We start from the raw sequence: 17,525 nt of genomic DNA, 5'->3' as shown, positions 1-17,525 counted from the left end.
TCTAAGCTGGGAGAAAAAGTGTTGTTTGCTTTGATTTTTAGTTCTCACCGGCCTGCAGCTCAGTATCAAAAACACCAAATAAACCACATCTAAATGAGCCATATTTCATACATGTGTTCCAGGGTTGAACTTCTGTTCCCATGGAAATCCAGCAGTAAAACTCCTTCTCAATAAACAGAAGGATAAGCAGATCCAAAACACACCTCTCGTGCCCTCGCCCAACTTGCTGACTTAATTTTCCATGCTGTGATTTTAAACAATTTATAAACTCCATTGACTTTCAAAGACTTCAGACTGGAACCACTACAGAAATTAAAAAACAGCCATACACAGATGAATGTATTTTGAAAAAAAATATTTTTTTTTCTTAGATTGCACATTCAAAACTTGAGCTGCAAGACTGCATGACATCAGTAGTTTGCCAATCCAATTACCACCATGTTAGTGTGTTTTGATGAGTTGGGCTGTAGCCCCAAGGTGTCAAACTCAGTCTGCAGCAGGAGACGGACCCCAGGTGTCACTGCAACCAGTGACCAAGACATGTCTCCTGGGCTGTAAAATGTTCAGTCTACGCTGGAAATGCCTCGTCAGAGGAAGGACTGGATAAATAAGCCTTCAGGTAGATTGCAGTAGATCTTTAGGGGAAAACTGCTGTTCCAGTTAGAGACGGTGTCTTCTCAATCACCTGCGACATTCTGCCTTCTTTCCACTGTTTCCCAGTTCTCCCCACTTGCCCTCTGCTTAATGGATCAAGCAGTTAATGTCAACCACGGTGCGATGTCGTGGGGAGCAAAAACCCTCCCATCTGTACTGGCAGGCTTTCTCTACAGCCCAAAAGGCTACAAACAAGATCAAATGTTGCCTATTTGGAGTCGCCGCAGGTTTTATCCCAACTGTGGTGCTTCCAGGGAGCAAGGGAAGTTTTGTGCAGGCTGGATCTGGGCCACTGGGCATCACTTTTCTAGGACTTTGCAGCTATGAGGGCACACATGGATCACTGCGGTATGAACAACACATGAAGGCGACTTTTTTTGATGAAGGAGCTTGTCCAGCATCAAGGAACAATTGGTTTCACTTTTCAAACTGCTTGCTGTTTGAGGACAAGGGAGAAGGGATAGACGCCCAGCTGGAAAGAGTAATGCAACTGTCCTTCCCACAGCTACCAATATTTTTAGATTTTGGTGTTAATTAGTGCTTGTCACCAGCAGAAATGTTTTAATAACCACTCTAAATAAATAAATAAATAAATAAATAAATACTTTGTGCTTTGTTAGCATAGTATGTCCCAAGTCTTTGAAGCGTTTTGCCACGTGTTACTGTTTCCTGCGAGTCCCAGCAATCCCAAGAGCCTGACTCTTCTTCCATTTATATCAATAGGAGCAAGCCCATCCTCTGAGGACTTGCCTGGTGTTACACATTGAGCCAATGACTAACGGAGCAAACATCACTCAAGTGCCCTAATTCCTGCTTGGATGCTGTCTCTCCTCAGCAGCATCAACTGTGATTCAAAGAAGACCAAGTTCCATCAAAATCAAAGAAAATCCATACTTGCTTCATTTTCAGAACTGTTTTTATAATGTCTCCAGCCTTGCAGGGTATCAGCGTGTGACCACTCTTCTTGTTGCAGTTCATTTAACACCTTCCTTAAAGACTTCTAAGAGGTTTTTGACCCATTGTCACCTCCTGGGAAATTCTGGTAAGCAATCTGTCCATTCAGAACTGCATGTCTGGGCCATGTCAATCTTCTTCTGGTTTTCTTTTCTACTGTGTTGTATGTCAGAGACATGCACAAGAAAACAAGATCCAGGCTGTTCTTGCTGTTTCTCCTAAGTTCCCCATGCTCCAGATCTGATGCTATCACCACAGCAACCCAGCACGGCGTCACAGATGGTAGAAGAGAGAGCTGGTGCTGCCCAGAGCCAGAAAAAAACAAACAAACAAACAACAGCAAAAAGTGCCTGGTCTGGTTGTGTCCTCGTAACTGCAACCCAGGAGAAAGCAAAGGTGGAAACCTGGAGCAGAACACTGTCTTACTTGAATGCTGTGCCCAGGGCGCAGGTAAGACTTTCACATGTTGAGTCTGTTAAAGGTAGAAAGATTGAGTAGCCTCTAAATGGTATTAAGTTAGAGTTATAAAAAAGCTGTGATCCTCATCTGAGAGGATCTGTACTGTACCTTATTTTGTGCCTGCTCTTTCTTGTGCCCTATATAAGAATACAACTGTTAGCACCAGTGGACAGACAAATGCTGCCTTGCTCAGTAGACGATTATGAGAGCTGGGTGAACGTTTCATTCTATGCAGCCTATAGGACCATTAGGTTGGAAGGGACCTCTCTGGAGGACATCTGGTTCAACCTCCTGCTCGAGGCAGACCAAACTGGATAAGGTTGCTAAGGGTCTCCTCAAGTTCTGAGAATTCCTGAGGATGGCAATTTCTCTTTGCAATGTCTGCATGTTTCCACTGATGAATGATCTACATGTTTACCACAAAGGCCAGCCTCCACAGCTTCATTCATTTTTGTATCTTAACAAACAAGAAGGTTGTGTGGGTGTCCGTCAGTTTGCCCACAAACTTCCCTCCTTCTCCTCCTCCTTCAAAAGAAAAGAATAAATAGTACAGACATGTGCAAGAGAAACTTTGAACGGAGAGGTGAGAATACCTGGCAACAGTGGCAAGCAGCAAAAGAGAAACTGTGTGAGCACTTCTAACAGCTGCTGCCCAGCTCGGATCATAACGTCTACTTACACTGTGTTACAAAGTCATGATCTGTAATTTCTCTTGCTAGGTACCAGCAGTGGCCAAGGGCACCTGGGGCGTATGACATTCTGTACTCCAGCCCTCCTCCGCTTCCACAGGGGAGTGCAGCAGCTTTGAAAATGCAGCCTGGTAACTTGAACCGGGCTGCCTGTCACTCAGGCCAGAATCAGTGGGGGTGGTTTTGGTTCTTAGTAGGCTCCAGTAGTCAGTAACCTCCGTTGTGTCTACATTTCTAACTGAAAAGAGTGCATCTGTAGTCGGCTCCGTGTAGACATTCAATTGGTAATTCACAGCCTTTAAGCAGACTTCTTCTGCAGCTGAGAAAATGCATGTGCTTGTGGGGTAGAGGACACAAAAACTCACTTCCCCTCTGTAAAGATGACTTGGGTCAGTCCTTAAAACACACCCAGGACAAAGGTGTCTTTTTAAAAGTATGTTAAATAGCTGCCACATTTTTGTGCGGTAACCTGCTCCCCCATCATAAGAAATTAGGGTGGTTATTCATTGTTGGGCTCTTTTTAAATAATGCAGAGGAGCTTCCCGATGCATTACGATGGACAACTGACAATTGAGTTGACAACTCAACCATTACAAGATCTTTCATTTCTTATTTAGGTGAGCGTGCAGTTCTGCTTCAAAGGCCATCTTATCAAAGGTGCGCACGTTCGTCTCCTCCCGAACCTTTTCCCGGACATGGAAGGATGCCCGAGCGACAGATCTGGCATTTTCTAAGACAGTCTTCTTCTCCTTGGAGATCTGCTCACTCCTCTCCAGCTTCCTCTCTATAGAGAGGAGGATCTCCCTGCGCCGTAAGTCCTCGTACTGTTCCACCTTTTGCTTGTTCATCTTTTGCACTTTCTCCTTCTCCAGACGGCTCAAGACCACCCTGCGGGCTTTTTCTTGGACAACCTCTTCAGCCACCTGAGCAGCATGTTGGAGCTTTCTCTCTGTCTCTCTAGCCAGGGCCTCCAGGTGCTCCTTTTGCTCTCTCTCCTTCTTCTCTGCTGCCAGTTTGGCTCTCTGGATCTGCATGTCTTCCCGCCTGGCCTTCTCCCTCAGCTCTTGGTTCCTCTTCTCCACTAGCTGCTCATAGTTCTCCTGAGCCTTGGTCAAAGTCATCTCCAGGGAGACCTTCAGCATTTCCTTCTCTTCTGCCTCGTGCCTGGCCAGTTCCTTGAGCAAGGCCTCGTGCTTCAGCTTCTCTGCTTGGTTGAGCAGTTTCTTCTCCTTCTGCAGCTGCACCTCCTTCTTCAGCCTCTTCTGCGCAGCTGTGGACAGCTTCTCTTGCAGGAGCTGCTCCTCTCGCTCCTGGTGCTCCTTCCTGACCTCCTCCTTTGCCTTCAGGTTGTGCTCTTGATGGAGCTTCTTCTGCTTGTCCTCCTGGATGGCCCTCTCCAGCCTCTCCCTCCGCAGCCGCTCCTGCTTCTCCGCTTGCTCCCGCCACCTCTCCTCGCACACCACGCGCTGCCTCTGCTTCAGCAGAGTAGCCTCCTCCTGCTCCTGGCTCAGCCTCCCTCGCCGCTTCTCCACCTGGCTCTCCCACAGCCGCTGGCCCTGCAGGAGAGCCCTCTGCTTCTCCTTCTCCTCCCGCTCCTTCCGCTGCTGGGCCAGGCGCCGCTGGCTGTCCCACCGCAGGTGAGCCGCCTGCCGCTGCTCCCGCAGCAGGCTGGCCTCCTGGTGCTTGGCAATCATCAGCGCCGCGATCTTCTTGTCCCGCTCGGGCACCTCCGACAGTCCCTTCCTTCTCTTCACCTCCCTGACGATCCTCTCCACCCTCTGGGCGGTCTGGGGCGAGTGGCTGAGGTCGCCCAGGCTGAAGCTGCGCCCCAGCAGGACGGCGCTGGCGGCCGCCGCCCCCCGGCCCCGGCTGCCCGCCGTGCCCCCGCGCTCCCGCAGGCTCTCTCCGCTGTAGGAGGACGAGGCCCCCGACTCGGAGGAGGTCTTGCCCCAGCTGCCCTCACGGCGCTTCTGCAGCGAGTCCAAGGAGTGGCTCTTGGTCTTGGCCTTCCCCGCCCCTCGGGGCCGGGGGCCGGCGGCGGCGGCCCGGGGTGCGGCGCGGGCGGCGGGCGAGGACGGCAGGCTGCCCAGGGGCGCCAGGATCCGCCTCTTCTCCTCCCGGATAATCCTCTCCCGCTCGTCCCGGCACTGCTGCAGCTTGCGGCGCCGCTCCCGCTCATAGGCCTCGTAGAGGCCGGCGGCCACTCGCATGGAGCGCCCGGGGGCCTCCCGCAGCAGCTCTCCCAGCGCCCGCGGCAGCAGCTCCACCGGCCGCACGGCGCAGCGGGCACAGGCCTCCAGCGACCGCGGGCTGGTCAGCACGTACCGGCTGCCCTCCGCCGCCGCGCAGTCGAAGTTGTAGAGGTCCAGGTGCAGCAGCGGCGACTGCTCCCCGGGCCGGGCCGGCTCTTCCCCCGCCGCTGCCGCCGCTGCCCCCCCGGGCTCCGGGCAGGGCTGCGGGGGAGGCTCGGCCGGCGGCTCCACCATGGCTCAGCCTGCAAGGGAGAGAGCGGAGGCGGGTGAGGCGGGCGGCGGGGCGCACGGAGCCCCCCGGGCTGCCCGGCAGGGCGCCAGGGCAGGGCGGGCCGGAGGCGCTGGAGAAGGGTGGCGGGGTCTGCGCCGGGGGGTGCCTGGGCTGGGGGAGTGCGGGTGGGGTGCGTTTGTGGAGGGAGGGCGGCAGGTTGCGTGGAGTGCCCGGGGGGGGGGGCAGTGTTTGACGTAGGGCTGCCTGGGGTGGGGTGTTCTGGGGACGCGAGGATGTGTTTGGGCGGTCAGTGGGAGTGTTGGGAGCGTGCGCGTGGGCACAGGGGGTGGTGGGGGAGGCTTTAGGGTGCGGGGGTTGTGCGTGCGGAGGTTTGGGGTGACTGGAGGGGTTGGGTGAAGTGGGGTGCGTTCAGAGCCCCTGCGGCATGCTTGGGCAGTGGGCGCAGGCTTTTTTGTCCAATGAATGGGTTGCTGGGGGTGCAGTGCGTGTGTCTGGGCCGGAGGTAGCGGAGTTTGGGGTGGGGAGCGATGGGGCCAGGAAGGAGGATGCTGCGGTGCGCCGGGCTTTGCGGAGCGGCGGACGGCGGGGCTTGGGGTGGGGGGCGTCTGAGCTGCGGGCGGGGGTGTCCGGGCTGTGAACGGGGATGGGGGGGAACGGGGGTGTCAGGCAGGGCGGGGTGTAGGACCGGGACCTCCCCCCAGTGGCACTCACCGGGCGGGCGCGGTGGGCAGCCCCGCGCTTTGTCTCGGTGCCGGCAATCTCGGGGATCAGGCGGGCGGCGGCGGCGGCCGCTCCTCCATGGCTCTCCGGGCCCGGCGCGGCGCCCGCACCTCCGGGGCGGCGGCGGGCACGGCGGTGGGCACGGCGGCGGGCACGGCGGCGGGCAGGGCGCCCGCCCGCAGGCTGCGGTGCCCCGCGCTGCCCGCTGCAGGCCCCGCGCGGGGGCGGGCGGAGGCGGGCGCGGGGGAACCCGCCCCGCAACCCTGTGGCTGGGCCGGGCCGGGGGCAGCGCTGCTGCCGGGCGGGGGTCCCGCCCCTCGCCCCCCCACCCAGGGGCTGGGCCGGGCGCTGCTGCGGCTGGGGCTGCGCTGGAGGTGGCTCGGGCGGTGGGTTGACGCTGGGCCCGCCAGGTGTGTCCTTCCCTACAGGCATCCTCCATCCCCGTGTGCGCATCCCTCCGTCCCTGTGTGCACATCCTTCAATCCCTGTGTTCCCATCCCTCCCTCCATCCCGGCGTCCTTCCATGCACCTGCCCTTCCGTGCACACATTCCTCCATGCACTTGCTCCTCTATGTACATCCTTCCCTGCAGACCTTCCCCGTACGAGCGGTACTTCCAGGGTTGTGCCCCCTGTTTTGTGGCTGTGCCTGCACACCTACAAGCCCACCTGTATTTAGAGTTAATATAAGCAAGGATAAAAGGGGTGTAAGAAGGAGGAGGGGATGCTAACCCAGTTTTACAGATGGCAAACTGAGCAGCAGGTAGATGAAGGTGCCTGCCTTGGCCACCTAGGGAATTTGTGCCAGAGCAGGAAAGGAAATGCACAGCTCTCAAATTTCAGGTCAAAGCAGTTTCCAGCCATGAAACCCTATTCCCCTTAGTGTTAATGTAAGCTATTGCTTGCTGCAGGTTTGTGGCAGAACTGGCAAGTGAGGAACTCGAGCAACGCTATAGGCAACACAGTACACTTTTGCTGGTACCCACTTTGAACATGCTGGTTGCAGTTACTTTGATAGATCCCCCATTTTTACAGGGACCCTGGGCTCAGCAGCCTCAGTGAGGTTGAGGAATGCCCTGCTCCAGAAATACTGTTCAGCAAAAGGGGATTGTTGCCGGTTGTGGAGCTGTGGAGCTCCACATAGTGGAGCAACTCTGGTTTTGTCAGGCAGAGGAAGGTAGTAGCAAATGCACCATGAACCACTGCTTTTCAGCAATTTATCATTTAACATCATTTAACATCTACAGGCACAGCTTAATCCACTTTGCTTTGATTAGGAAGGACATGGTACCTGCCAAAGGACTTCCAGGATGGCCCAGGACAAGGATACAGATCAAGAGAGGGACCCAAGAAAACCGTAGGGAGTACTCAGGAGAAAGCTGAAGAGCTGCAGGTTGGCTGTGGTTTCATATTCTACAGGCCAAGACTTTGAATTGTGCTCAGCCCTGTGCTGGTGTGTGCACACAGTATTGATGCATCCCCAGCGAGTGGGAAAACTCCAGCAATAAACCATATTGACTAATCTGATCTCATTCATTCATCATCATCAGAGTCTGCAGGGGATGGTTATAAAGCTTGGCAATTAGTTATGTGAAAAATCCCCAGGTCAGGGAACAGCTCTCTGCTGTCTGAAGAGCCCAGCTCACTGGCTGGTGGGGCTAACTGTTAATACTAGCTGCAGTACTGAAGCTGTCAAGCTCTGTTCCCTCCTTATGGAAAATATTAAGCTGGAAAGTGTATACGTGAGGTAAGGTGTGGGCTTCTCAGTGATTTTGGCAGATTGCTGTTTCAGCCTGCAGTGTGGCTGTGTTTGAGCCTTGAACTTTTAGTTTGCCTTGTGGATCTTTAGGAGTTCCATAAATGGTCTCCTAAATGCAACTGGAAGGGGATTTATCTGGAGATTTCAGAAACAGCTGGATAAGACGTGCTATCCAAACGTGGAGTCATATACCTACCTCATCAAGACTGAAGGAGGTTTGGGATGGGGCAGGAAGAGCTGTCTGGAGGAGCTGAAAAGGCTCACTGCTAGTAAGTCATTTTCCTACACAGAGTTGTAAACCCTAACCCACTTTTGTTGGTTAGAAATGTCTAGAAATCTATATACTTCAGCTGAGCAGTACTATAAAGTTACTCTCCTGCTTTAATTAACACTTTCCTTCTTTGCATTGCTGTTAATGATAGCAAGAGATGCAGGGCAGTGGAAGATTTGGACTACAGATTGTGGGGGAAGGAAATACTAGTATCACTTCAAAAAATTATTCTATATGCTCTTCATTGCACATGTATTATTTACTTTCTTCCTATCGAACTTTAAAACTGCCTGTACCTGTGTTTTTCCCTGCTCTTCTTGTGACAGCTATTTCACAGCCTGCTAGAACACATTGGTAAAATGTTTCAGCTTCAGTTTTTCCTCTCTTTTATCTTCTCTAGGAAGTAATTTGCTCTCTCTTCTGCTTGGGCCTATGCCTGACAAGTGTCTGTAAACTTTTTCCATAGCCACTCAGGGCCAAGGAAAACATACTGTCATGGCAAATCGATCCCCTGTAGTTGGTTGCACAACGAGCTGTTGCCTTTCTTTTGACTTCCTCATAGCGTGTCAGGCTCTCCCAGTAGATGCTGCCCTGAACTGAGCAGTGGGCTCCTGCCCAGCACTTACCTCTGTGCTGCCTGGCACACAGTAGCTGTGTGCACAGTCCTGGTGCTGATCCATTGACTTCCTTCTCACTGAAAAACTCCTCATGTCCCCTTTTCTGATTTGCTACCTCTCCTAAGGTTTGTTCAACACAATTTGACTTTCCAGAATTGTTCCCCCCTCTGCCATGGGGAACATTAGTTGGTGAATTATTTCCTCCTTGCTAAATAGCACATTGAATCCTGTCTCCCTCTAGTTTGCAATTTTTACTCTCTTTCCCATGCTGTGTTTACAGCATTGTTGGGAAGACCCTGACCTAGCTATTGTGTAGCTACTCCAGTTCTCAGCATACTCATTCCTGTTTAGATTCCTCCATAATTTTGCACCAGAATACTCCTGCTCCTTCCTGAGCCCTGGGGATACAAGGAAGGTGACAGCCTTGGAGAGAGTAGAGTAAGGAACCCTCTGATGCAGTTTTTAGGCTACGGGCCAGTCGTATCTCCCAGGCACAAAGTTCTTCTCTTTCTAGCTGCAGATGAAGCACAGGCACCCAGTGCCTTCCTGAGGGGCAGGAAGACGAGCATGTCTGTTCCCTGCCTGGAGGCAGCTCCTACACCCCTCTTAGGCACAGTGGAGCCTCTCCAGCACAGCCTTCATCTGTCAGCTGGATCGTTTAAGCAGTAATTTAAAACTCTAATGAGACACTCAGTCTGAGATCTTACTAGTCCCCATCCCCATGATACCCTTGGCCCCTTCCATCTGAACAGTCCCCTGCCACATGCTATAATCCTTTGTTTGCAGTTCTGTAGCCACTTTATCTGAGTAATTTTGCAGCCTGGTCTGAGCTAATGCTGAACATAAAGTTCTGTGAGACTTTACACACTGGGCTTGCTGGTAGCCAAGTGCTGAAACTCAGCATGCCACAATGTCACTGTAACAACCTGACAAAAGCCCAAGTCCTTCTCTGGCAGACTTCAGTCTTGGCTCCTTTTACCCACTGCTGTGCCTTTGGCTTTTGTCACTCCCTGCCCATAGCCCTGGCATGGCCTGCCTTTCCCTTCCACTGTGGGCAGCAGGATGGGAGATTGCTTTCTTCCTTCTGCTGCCACAAATTGCCTGCCCAGGACATGCAGGCAAAGCCTCCCTCCTGGCCTGGGTCACAGGCACTGCTCTGCAGCCCCAGGCCAGGCTGAAAGCATCCTGAGCTGCTTCAAAGTAACTGCCTGAAGGCAAGGCACTGTCCCCACTGCTCATAGCCCAGAGGCTCTGCTTAATGTTGTCATCTGTGGCTGGACCTCAGGCACTTCAGATGAGTCTCTAGGGAAACAGAGCTGCTTGCTGGGGCAGATGTGCAGAGCAGGGAAGCAGCGAAGAGATGGGGCATGCGGAGGTAGCTGGAGATGGTGACATATGGCGAGGGACAATGCAGAAGGCTACTGCCAGAAGCAAAATGTTTAGCAGCCACTGGGGACAGACTTACACTACAAATACTACGTCATTCAGCCTAATAGAAAGCTGGAGTCTAAGGCCAGCACATGAAGAGTGAGCTATTAGTGTTCAGCTGGCTGGGTAACACTGTGGTGCATGCTGTTTCCTGTCTCTCTTGAACCACTTGGTCCTCATTAACAAAAGGCTGCTCTGACCCCTGGCTGAAAGGATCTCCAGGCAGTTGGCTCTCTCTGTATTAAGGACTGGCAGCAGTGTTGCTGCACTGATGCTGTGTTGGGGTCACAATGAACAGCTCTCCACTTGGTTTTGAGCATGTTTGACATGTCTGCAGTAGTCTTTGTACTTGGGCAAAACCAGTTACAAGGCTGCCTGAAAAAATATGGTCGGCTGGCAGAGAAAATTTTGACAACAAGGGAAAAATCCTTGTCACTGCATATTTCCATGGAAACAGGTATAGATGTGAAAGTAGATTTTATTTGCTTTTGCGGATAGTCCATTTTCAGTGGTTATTTTTGGAGAAATTAGAATACTGGCATGTTTTGGCCCAAACCAGATGCTGCTGCTGAACCTCATGCACTCAGTCCTCCTGGTCAGACATTGCTTCTAATGGAGAGGTCATGGGTGGTGTGAGCATTATGGAGCCCTTGCACATGGTGAGTCATGGATGATAGATTTGGCCCCAGCATAAAGGAAACTTGAGATGGAGTGAAGAAATACATGAATCACTCAGTATGAGGAAGTCTTTGTTATATGAGAGGTCAGAGCATACCATTGGAGTGGTCTGTGCAGGACTACTAACTTCATCTCCATGAGCCATTATCCATATAGAAATACTGTGGCTTGCTTTTTTCCATAGAAGAAAAAGCAAACTTTTTTCTGTGGAGTTTTTGCTATTTTCAGTGTTCAGCAAAATCCAGCTTGGACAGAACTCATTGTCCTGTGTGTAGAAGTATCCTTGATCTAGACCAGGCCATCGCCTGACAGCTTGTTTTGGGCAAGAAGAGCCTTCATGATAGCTGTGTACAGCACCTAGCACAAGGAGGTTCTGATCCCTGATCAGGACCCCAACCATTACTCCATTATTACTAAGATTAGTAGTAAGTATTGACCCAGATTAATCTCTAATAAGCAAGTGCCATTGAGTATACACTCAACAGGAAGGTTACATGCTAACTCTGGTTACGTTTTCAAGCTGAAGCTGAAAAGCAATTGTTTCTCATTAATTTACTTGAAAACTGTTGGTTTTGAGCGAATGATCAGCCTCACATGATGTTTCAGTTTCCATGCTGTGCTGTTTATTCGAGCACAACCTGGAAATCACAATGTGAAGCTATTGAAGAACAGTGGGAAATACAACATGGCTGGTGATGCTCTTCAGGGGGAGTAAAATGCAAAGTGTAATCAAACAGAATAAACTGTTTGATTAAGACTGGAGTTTTAAAATTATTTTAGTTTTTACTAATCTGAGATAATTAGCTGAATTAGCAGATTTCTACCTTGACCACAGTATGGATTTTATCAGTTAGTTATTTTTAGAGGAACTGCAAACATCTCACGTTCCTACTCCTTCCCCTGTCTGAAGCGGCACCAAAATGTAGTTTTCCAGGGTATAGTATTTAATGTTCTGGTCTGAATATTAGCTGCTTTTGCATCCCTAGATTGTACTTGCTCTTGCCAGATGGTACTGTGCCAAGGAGCTTGTAGATGGAAGAGATTCACTGTTTGCTTCTGCTCTCATCTGGGAGTAAAGTGCAGCAGGAAGCATTTAGAGGGGGTTCAGAAGCTGGGAGCTGGACCCTTCCTCACTTCGGTAGCTGCACAAACACGTGTGCCTCTATTCACGAGAGCTACACGGGGGATTTGCACTCAGCCTGCCTCCAGAACTCAGGAGAACTGAAAGACAAGTGTCACAGTCGTGCAGGCAGTGTTCACGCACGGGCTAAGTCGCATCATGCACCCACATGAGGCCAGTGAGGCCGTAGCCCAGGGCTGAGTTGCCCCTGCTGGTTTAACACTAACAGTAACCTGAGCTACCGACTCTGCCTTGACTACAGCCAACCCCCCTTATGAATAATTCTGCTTCATTTCAGGCAAATGTCTACAGCTCAAGCCTACTACCCACAATGATAGGATTACATTTAAATTCCTCAAAATTGTATCTGTATCTGTACATTTATACTTTGGAGGGCATAAACTCTATTATTCTTCTACAGCAAGAGCTGGGATTCCGAATTCCTCAGGCATCAGAGAGCATCCATCTTGAATTCCGGAGACTGTACCAGTTCCAGTGCAGTTCAGATCCCATCATCTGGATCCCATATCATCAAAACCTCCTGTGAAGGGAAACAGTTCTACCTGAAGAGTGAGAGACTGCAGCTGGAGACAGTACCAAGTAGATTTTTCTTTTCCTTTGGGCTGATATCTGGGAATAAAGCCAGCTGGAAGGCTGCTGGAAGGAAATTTTCCTAACTCTGATCATATTTGCAATCAGTCTGTATACCAGATGTTGCCTCAGAAAATATGGAAGTCAGCAGACAGTAGTTTTAATGTGCAGCTTTCCAACTCAAATAGGTCTGAGTTTTTATAGAAAGGAAATAAAATGAAGATTTACTGCTTTCCTGAGGTGTACAGAGTCACTATCTGTAGCCAGACAATGCAACATCATGTGGAAAGAATAGATGGGAATCCAAGAAGTTAACAAATGTCCTGTAACAAAAACCTACCGTATAACAGACTTTTACAACTACCCTTCTTTTTTAAGGCAAGAGTTGCCTGACATTCCTTAAGTTCATTTTCAAAACTGACAATGAAGGGAGAAGCTAAGAGTAAATCAGGCTGCTTTTCACAGGAGAACCTGGAACATAACGTTCTTGTCGGAAAGAAAGAAGGGTTGAGGACAATGGGTGTTAGAAAAGAACAGGTTCGGTTATTTATTTTGTCACTTTTTTCCCCCAAATAAATGCTACAACTGGGTATCTTTGGGACTATGGGCCTCCTTCTTCAATCTGTGAAGAGGAATAATAACACCTTCCCTAAGCAGTGCATAGCCAATGTGATAATTAAGCTGTATATTAAATATATTAGGTATATTTGACAGCAGGAAGATCTCAAGATGGTTAGAAGGTAATTTAAATTAATCACGGGATTTTACAGTGAAGGAAATCTTGTCCTTCAGCCTCTTTTAAGCATGTTCCCTCAGACAAGCAAGATCCTAAGGGGGGCAGGATGGATGTTTTCTCGTAACAGTTGCATAGAACTGGTGTTTCTGACGTGTATATACAAGTTAGATTCTGGACTTTGTTTACACCAGCAGTTTCAGTGGATTCAGTAATGTGGGTTTTGTTGTACCTTTTTTCCTTCAGCTCTCAGCTTTTCAGCACAGATTGGGGATGGGATTCATGAGACGGTGCTGGGCAAGCTGGTACAGGTAGAAGACCATGCCAAGATATCCAGGCAGGATAGCTGCTGTACAGCTGGGCAATGCTGTTCACAGGCAAACCCTTCTGCTGGGATTTGGGTGCATCTCAAGGGTTAAGTGCCAATTGCAGGGTGGCTCTGAGGTACTCATACAAAGCAAATGCTAAGAAGGTAAACGTGATCTTCCATGATCTTCTGGCTTCTTGGGCAAAGTGTCTCTCTGGTAGAGATGAGGGAGTACACCACTGGTTTGTGAGGTACCAAGGAGACCCTGTCCAGAATGCTGCATCTTATTCTGGTGTTAGGAAATCCTGCAGGCAGGACTTTGGTGTTAATTAAGATTAAATGAAGTCTGAGGCAGCGAAGCAAGTTAGGATGATCAGCAAACCGGTAAGGTAGCCTTAGGACAGGGCACTAAAAGCTTTGATCTCTGAGCTTGTAAAATGAAATTTGAGGAAGGATGTGGCAGATCTTTACAAATATGCAAGGGACAAGGCAACTTGCTCAGCCAGTGCCTTTAATGTAGTCTGCATTTTGCTGTGCTAAACCAGAGGCATGTTACAGTCAACCTCAGAAATGCAGGCTCTGAAGAAGCCACTCCCATGAAAACCAAGGTGGTTTAGTTGTTGACTTCAACATGAGCAAGACCTACAGGAAACTCCCTTTTCCTTGCCCTGAACGTTAAGCCCTTAAGTGAGGTGGAATTAATACCATTGTGCTGTGTGGCTTGAATCTAGCACAACTGGAGCAGAAGTCAATTTGCTGTATTTGAAATAAAATTAATTAAGGCCTTGTTTGTTTCCCTTAGAGAGAAAAGCTCTGGGTAGTTTCCAGGAGATTTTTTTTTCTTTCTTCTGAGCTCCTTTGGTCCAGGCCTATATGTACAGAACAAATATTGTACAGCTTCAAGCCCCAAATCCCTGTAAGCTCCCAGGCTGTGAGCTAGGTTTTTTGGCTGCTGTGGTGGTGTGACAGCCCCAGCAGCTGTTCCACAACTGTGCAAGTCACAGGAAGGGAAATTATCTCGGTGCAGTCAATATTGGCAGTACTCTGAGCAGGGAGATATCATGGCAGGGATGATCCTTGTAGCCTGGTTTAGCCTCACCTTTTATCAGCATGCTATGAACTGCACAGAGAGAGAAAGGGATTTGGAGACAAGGGGCTCAACATAATTTCCTTTCCCGGAGTGATTCAGCAAGGTAGGAAGGCGGATGGTGTGCCAAGATTTCTGTTTTTCTCTTGTTTTTCACATGTTGCTTCACTAGTCTTCTGGAGATGAGCTTCTCTGTTTACATCTACTTAGAATATTAATAAATGAGTAATGCCTTCCTAAACATGAAAACTGTGCATAGGTTCCAGTGTATGATCCTGGAAGCGTAACCAGAACAGGGGATGTGTGCAGAAGGAAGTGGGAGAAAACAAAGCAAAACAGGAGAGGTAAACTGTATAACTGGCTGCTAATGGGCTGTGCGGATTTCAGGAGCACTTAAAAACTGATTTACTGCTGCACAAATCCCACTTCAAACAAATTGCTGATGAATAGGTCACATAGGTGTTATCAGCAAGAAGACAAAGAAGCAAAAGTGTGTGTGGCTGTCATGTACGCACACGTGGGAGATGTCGTTTGCTAGAATCATGCCTGGCTTGTTACCTGCTCCAAGGAACAAAAAGGCACCTCTGGTGTGATGCCAGATACCTGCTTTCCTATTGGAATCTGGACCTGGGGGACTGATGGAAGCAGCCAAAGGTGAGTAGCTCTCCTGCATCTTAGTAGTAAGAGTTTTGGAGCTGTCCCACTAAGGACAAAAGGTTTGTGAGGGAGCCCTGTGAAGCCAAAATGTCTTTGGTGACTGAGCTGGGTGCTGAAGGGTCTCTTGCAGCTTGCTCTTGGAGTGAAGCTGTCTCAGTCTTTCAGCTTGCTGGCTGGACAGCTCTGCAGAGGAAAGAGCAAGTGGCAGAGAGCAGGTACAGCAGTCCCTCCTTGTCTGCAGGAGCACAGAGTGCTGGGGAGGATAGAGTGTTGCGCAGGATGGTAATGTTACTAGGGGCTCCTCAGCAAGGATTGGTTGTATCACCGCCTGAGCTAGCATTTTATCTCTTAGGCTATTTTTTTTCTCTACTGATAGTGCTTAGACTGTCATGAGGCCTTTTCTAGCTGAGCACTACCATCAGGAATCATATTTTATCTGTTGCTTCTCTCTCAGAAGTGAGGTTAGCTGGAAATTGGGGTCATGTTAGATATGTGGTACCTGGACAGACACTGGCCTGTGAAGAGGGAAGGACATTTTTCAGGGCCAGCTGGTGGCATTTACTTCCTCTTGAAGCATTGGCTGTGGAAACGGGATATTGGATTAGACAGATCGATGATCTGATGCAGCATGGCAAATCCGAGGTAAAAGGCATTAGTTAATGTCCGTGTGATACTTTGGACGTGTGAGGTAGCCTGTAAATGCTGATTTCTGTGATTCCACAATAAACAAAAATACAAGCACAGTTCCATGAATGTGATCTGAGGTCCCAAAGGAAGAGTGAAGTGTTTTTTATTGTGGCTTGATACATTGACAAAGAGAAGTATGTATGAATGAGAATTAAGGGAACTAAGTGTGGCATAGAAATGAAAAAGTACCTCTAAACATTAAAAAGCATTAACTGGTTGAACCTAAGAATGTGAGCCATCCTCCAGTGAGAGGAACCACACCAGCAGTTCAAACCAGAGCAAAATGCGGAGGTGGAAGGAACAGAGTGGAAATATTGGCTCACGCCCAAAATTTCACAAAAAAAAAGAAAAAAAAAGGCTGTGTCAATTGGCAGATTTGTGTGCAGCTCTAGCTCCCACTTTCTTCCTTCCTTCCTTCCTTCAGGCATGTTTTCCGGATGACAGTGTAGTTTTTTTCCTGCTTTTTGGTTTTGAAGTTCTTACAAGGGGAGGTTTTGTAAAAGGGAATGTTTTGTCATGTGCCCTACTCACCACCTACATCCGATCAAGTGATGGTGAGCCATTCTATAGCCTGTTCTGGGTGTCATACTATGAATGATCACTATGCTATTGCAGAAAAATAGGGGGCACTTCCCTCCACCTTGCCAGTACAGTTACATATGCTCCCCCATAGAAGAGAGAGAAGAGCTCACTCACCATAGCAATGTATGAGTAATGTAGCAGATCTATAAGGTAAGTGTTAATTCAAGGGAAAAGAAAGGAAAGCAAAAAAACAAAAGAGATGCTTGATTCCCTGCGTGAACTGCTGGGTGCAGAAGTGTTGTCTTGGGAGAGGCAGTACATGGCAGATCGAGAGGAGGTGGCAACAGGGCGCAGAGCTTCCCCCGACCCCACACTGGCGGGCACCAAACCCCTGGGAGCTTGCTCTCCTGCAGCCAAGGCTCAGCCCTTCCCGCCAACACCCCGGCTGCCGGTGCTGCACGGCAGGACGGAGCCCGGTGCGGGTTGTGTTCTCCGGAGGCCCGCCACAGGCAGGGACCGGTTGCGTGGGAAGCCGGCGGGGCTGCCAGCAAGTGAGCGGGGGAGACAGGGCAAGGAACAGGCAGGCAGATGGAAGTCTGCTGGAAGAGCAGCTGCCGAAGGAACCTCAGCAGGGCTCCGGTGCCGCCGCGGTGGCACCGTCACGGCCACATGCCAGGGGCAGAGCCTCTCCCCTGCCCGGGGCCGGGGGTGCTCCGCAGCAGCGGCAACGGGAGGGAGCCCCTCGGCCTGAGAACGAAGGCTGGAGACGACTCGGATTTCGGAGCAGCGCTCTGCCCGGCTGCCGCAGAGCAGGAGAGGGCTCCAACCCGGTTCCCAGCCGCTGCCCCGCAGCGCAGCGCCGAGAGCGAGCGCCACGTGTCGGTGCCACGACACGCCGCCCGGCTGGGCGGGGGTTTGCAGCCCTCCCGCAGCCCTCCCGCAAACGCAGCCGCCGGTCGCAGCGGGCTCGTAACGCGGCCCCCTGAGCTGCCGGTAACCGAGCCAGGAGCCCTCCCTCTGGCCCCGGCCCCGGCCCCCGCGCCCTCCACCAGCGGGCGGGACGGCGGCGGGACAGGGGCGGGACGGCGGCGCCCCGCAGCGCCCCCCACC

At 50.5% G+C, this 17,525-nt stretch overlaps 3 protein-coding genes across 4 annotated transcripts in view; 2 read left to right on the top strand and 1 right to left on the bottom strand.

Moving 5' to 3' along the window:
- Window positions 1-338: 338 nt before the first annotated feature.
- On the bottom strand, window positions 339-6,032 carry CCDC177 (coiled-coil domain containing 177). The gene is made up of 2 exons (XM_051621834.1): window positions 5,952-6,032; window positions 339-5,250 (listed from the first exon to the last, which is right to left on the bottom strand). Exon 2 carries the CDS (start codon window positions 5,240-5,242, stop codon window positions 3,359-3,361), a length of 1,884 nt encoding a protein of 627 aa, XP_051477794.1. The 5' UTR covers window positions 5,243-5,250; window positions 5,952-6,032; the 3' UTR covers window positions 339-3,358.
- SUSD6 (sushi domain containing 6) overlaps window positions 4,861-17,525 on the top strand; it is a 98,499-nt gene continuing 85,834 nt past the window's right edge. The window contains exon 1 of one of the 2 annotated variants that reach the window (XM_051621845.1): window positions 4,861-5,274. The gene's annotated coding sequence lies outside the window, so the exon portion shown is untranslated. Of the gene's footprint in view, window positions 5,275-15,187; window positions 15,204-17,525 lie in introns of those variants that run through there. The other variant, XM_051621846.1, reaches the window with a different exon arrangement.
- LOC127385842 (translation initiation factor IF-2-like) lies at window positions 5,241-13,014 on the top strand. Its single transcript, XM_051622020.1, has 4 exons — window positions 5,241-5,274; window positions 5,942-6,370; window positions 7,236-7,351; window positions 12,253-13,014. The coding sequence occupies exons 1-4, from the start codon at window positions 5,241-5,243 to the stop codon at window positions 12,376-12,378; spliced, it is 705 nt and encodes a 234-aa protein (XP_051477980.1). The 3' UTR covers window positions 12,379-13,014.

The sequence above is a fragment of the Apus apus genome, chromosome 5, assembly GCF_020740795.1.
Source record: "Apus apus isolate bApuApu2 chromosome 5, bApuApu2.pri.cur, whole genome shotgun sequence".
In the NCBI taxonomy this organism is placed as follows: domain Eukaryota; kingdom Metazoa; phylum Chordata; class Aves; order Apodiformes; family Apodidae; genus Apus; species Apus apus.
The sequence above is the reverse complement of the archived record's forward strand: the minus strand, read 5'-3'. Positions and strand labels throughout refer to the sequence as shown.

Bases quoted from the DNA above. Each gene is read 5' to 3' on its own strand.
- LOC127385842 (XM_051622020.1), top strand. From the start codon at position 5,241: ATGGCTCAGCCTGCAAGGGAGAGAGCGGAGGCGG. The intron at 5,275-5,941 runs GTGAGGCGGGCG...ACCTCCCCCCAG, and splicing joins AAGGGAGAGAGCGGAGGCGG to TGGCACTCACCGGGCGGGCG. The intron at 7,352-12,252 runs GTTGGCTGTGGT...ATTCTTCTACAG, and splicing joins AGAAAGCTGAAGAGCTGCAG to CAAGAGCTGGGATTCCGAAT.
- CCDC177 (XM_051621834.1), bottom strand. From the start codon at position 5,242: ATGGTGGAGCCGCCGGCCGAGCCTCCCCCGCAGCCCTGCCCGGAGCCC.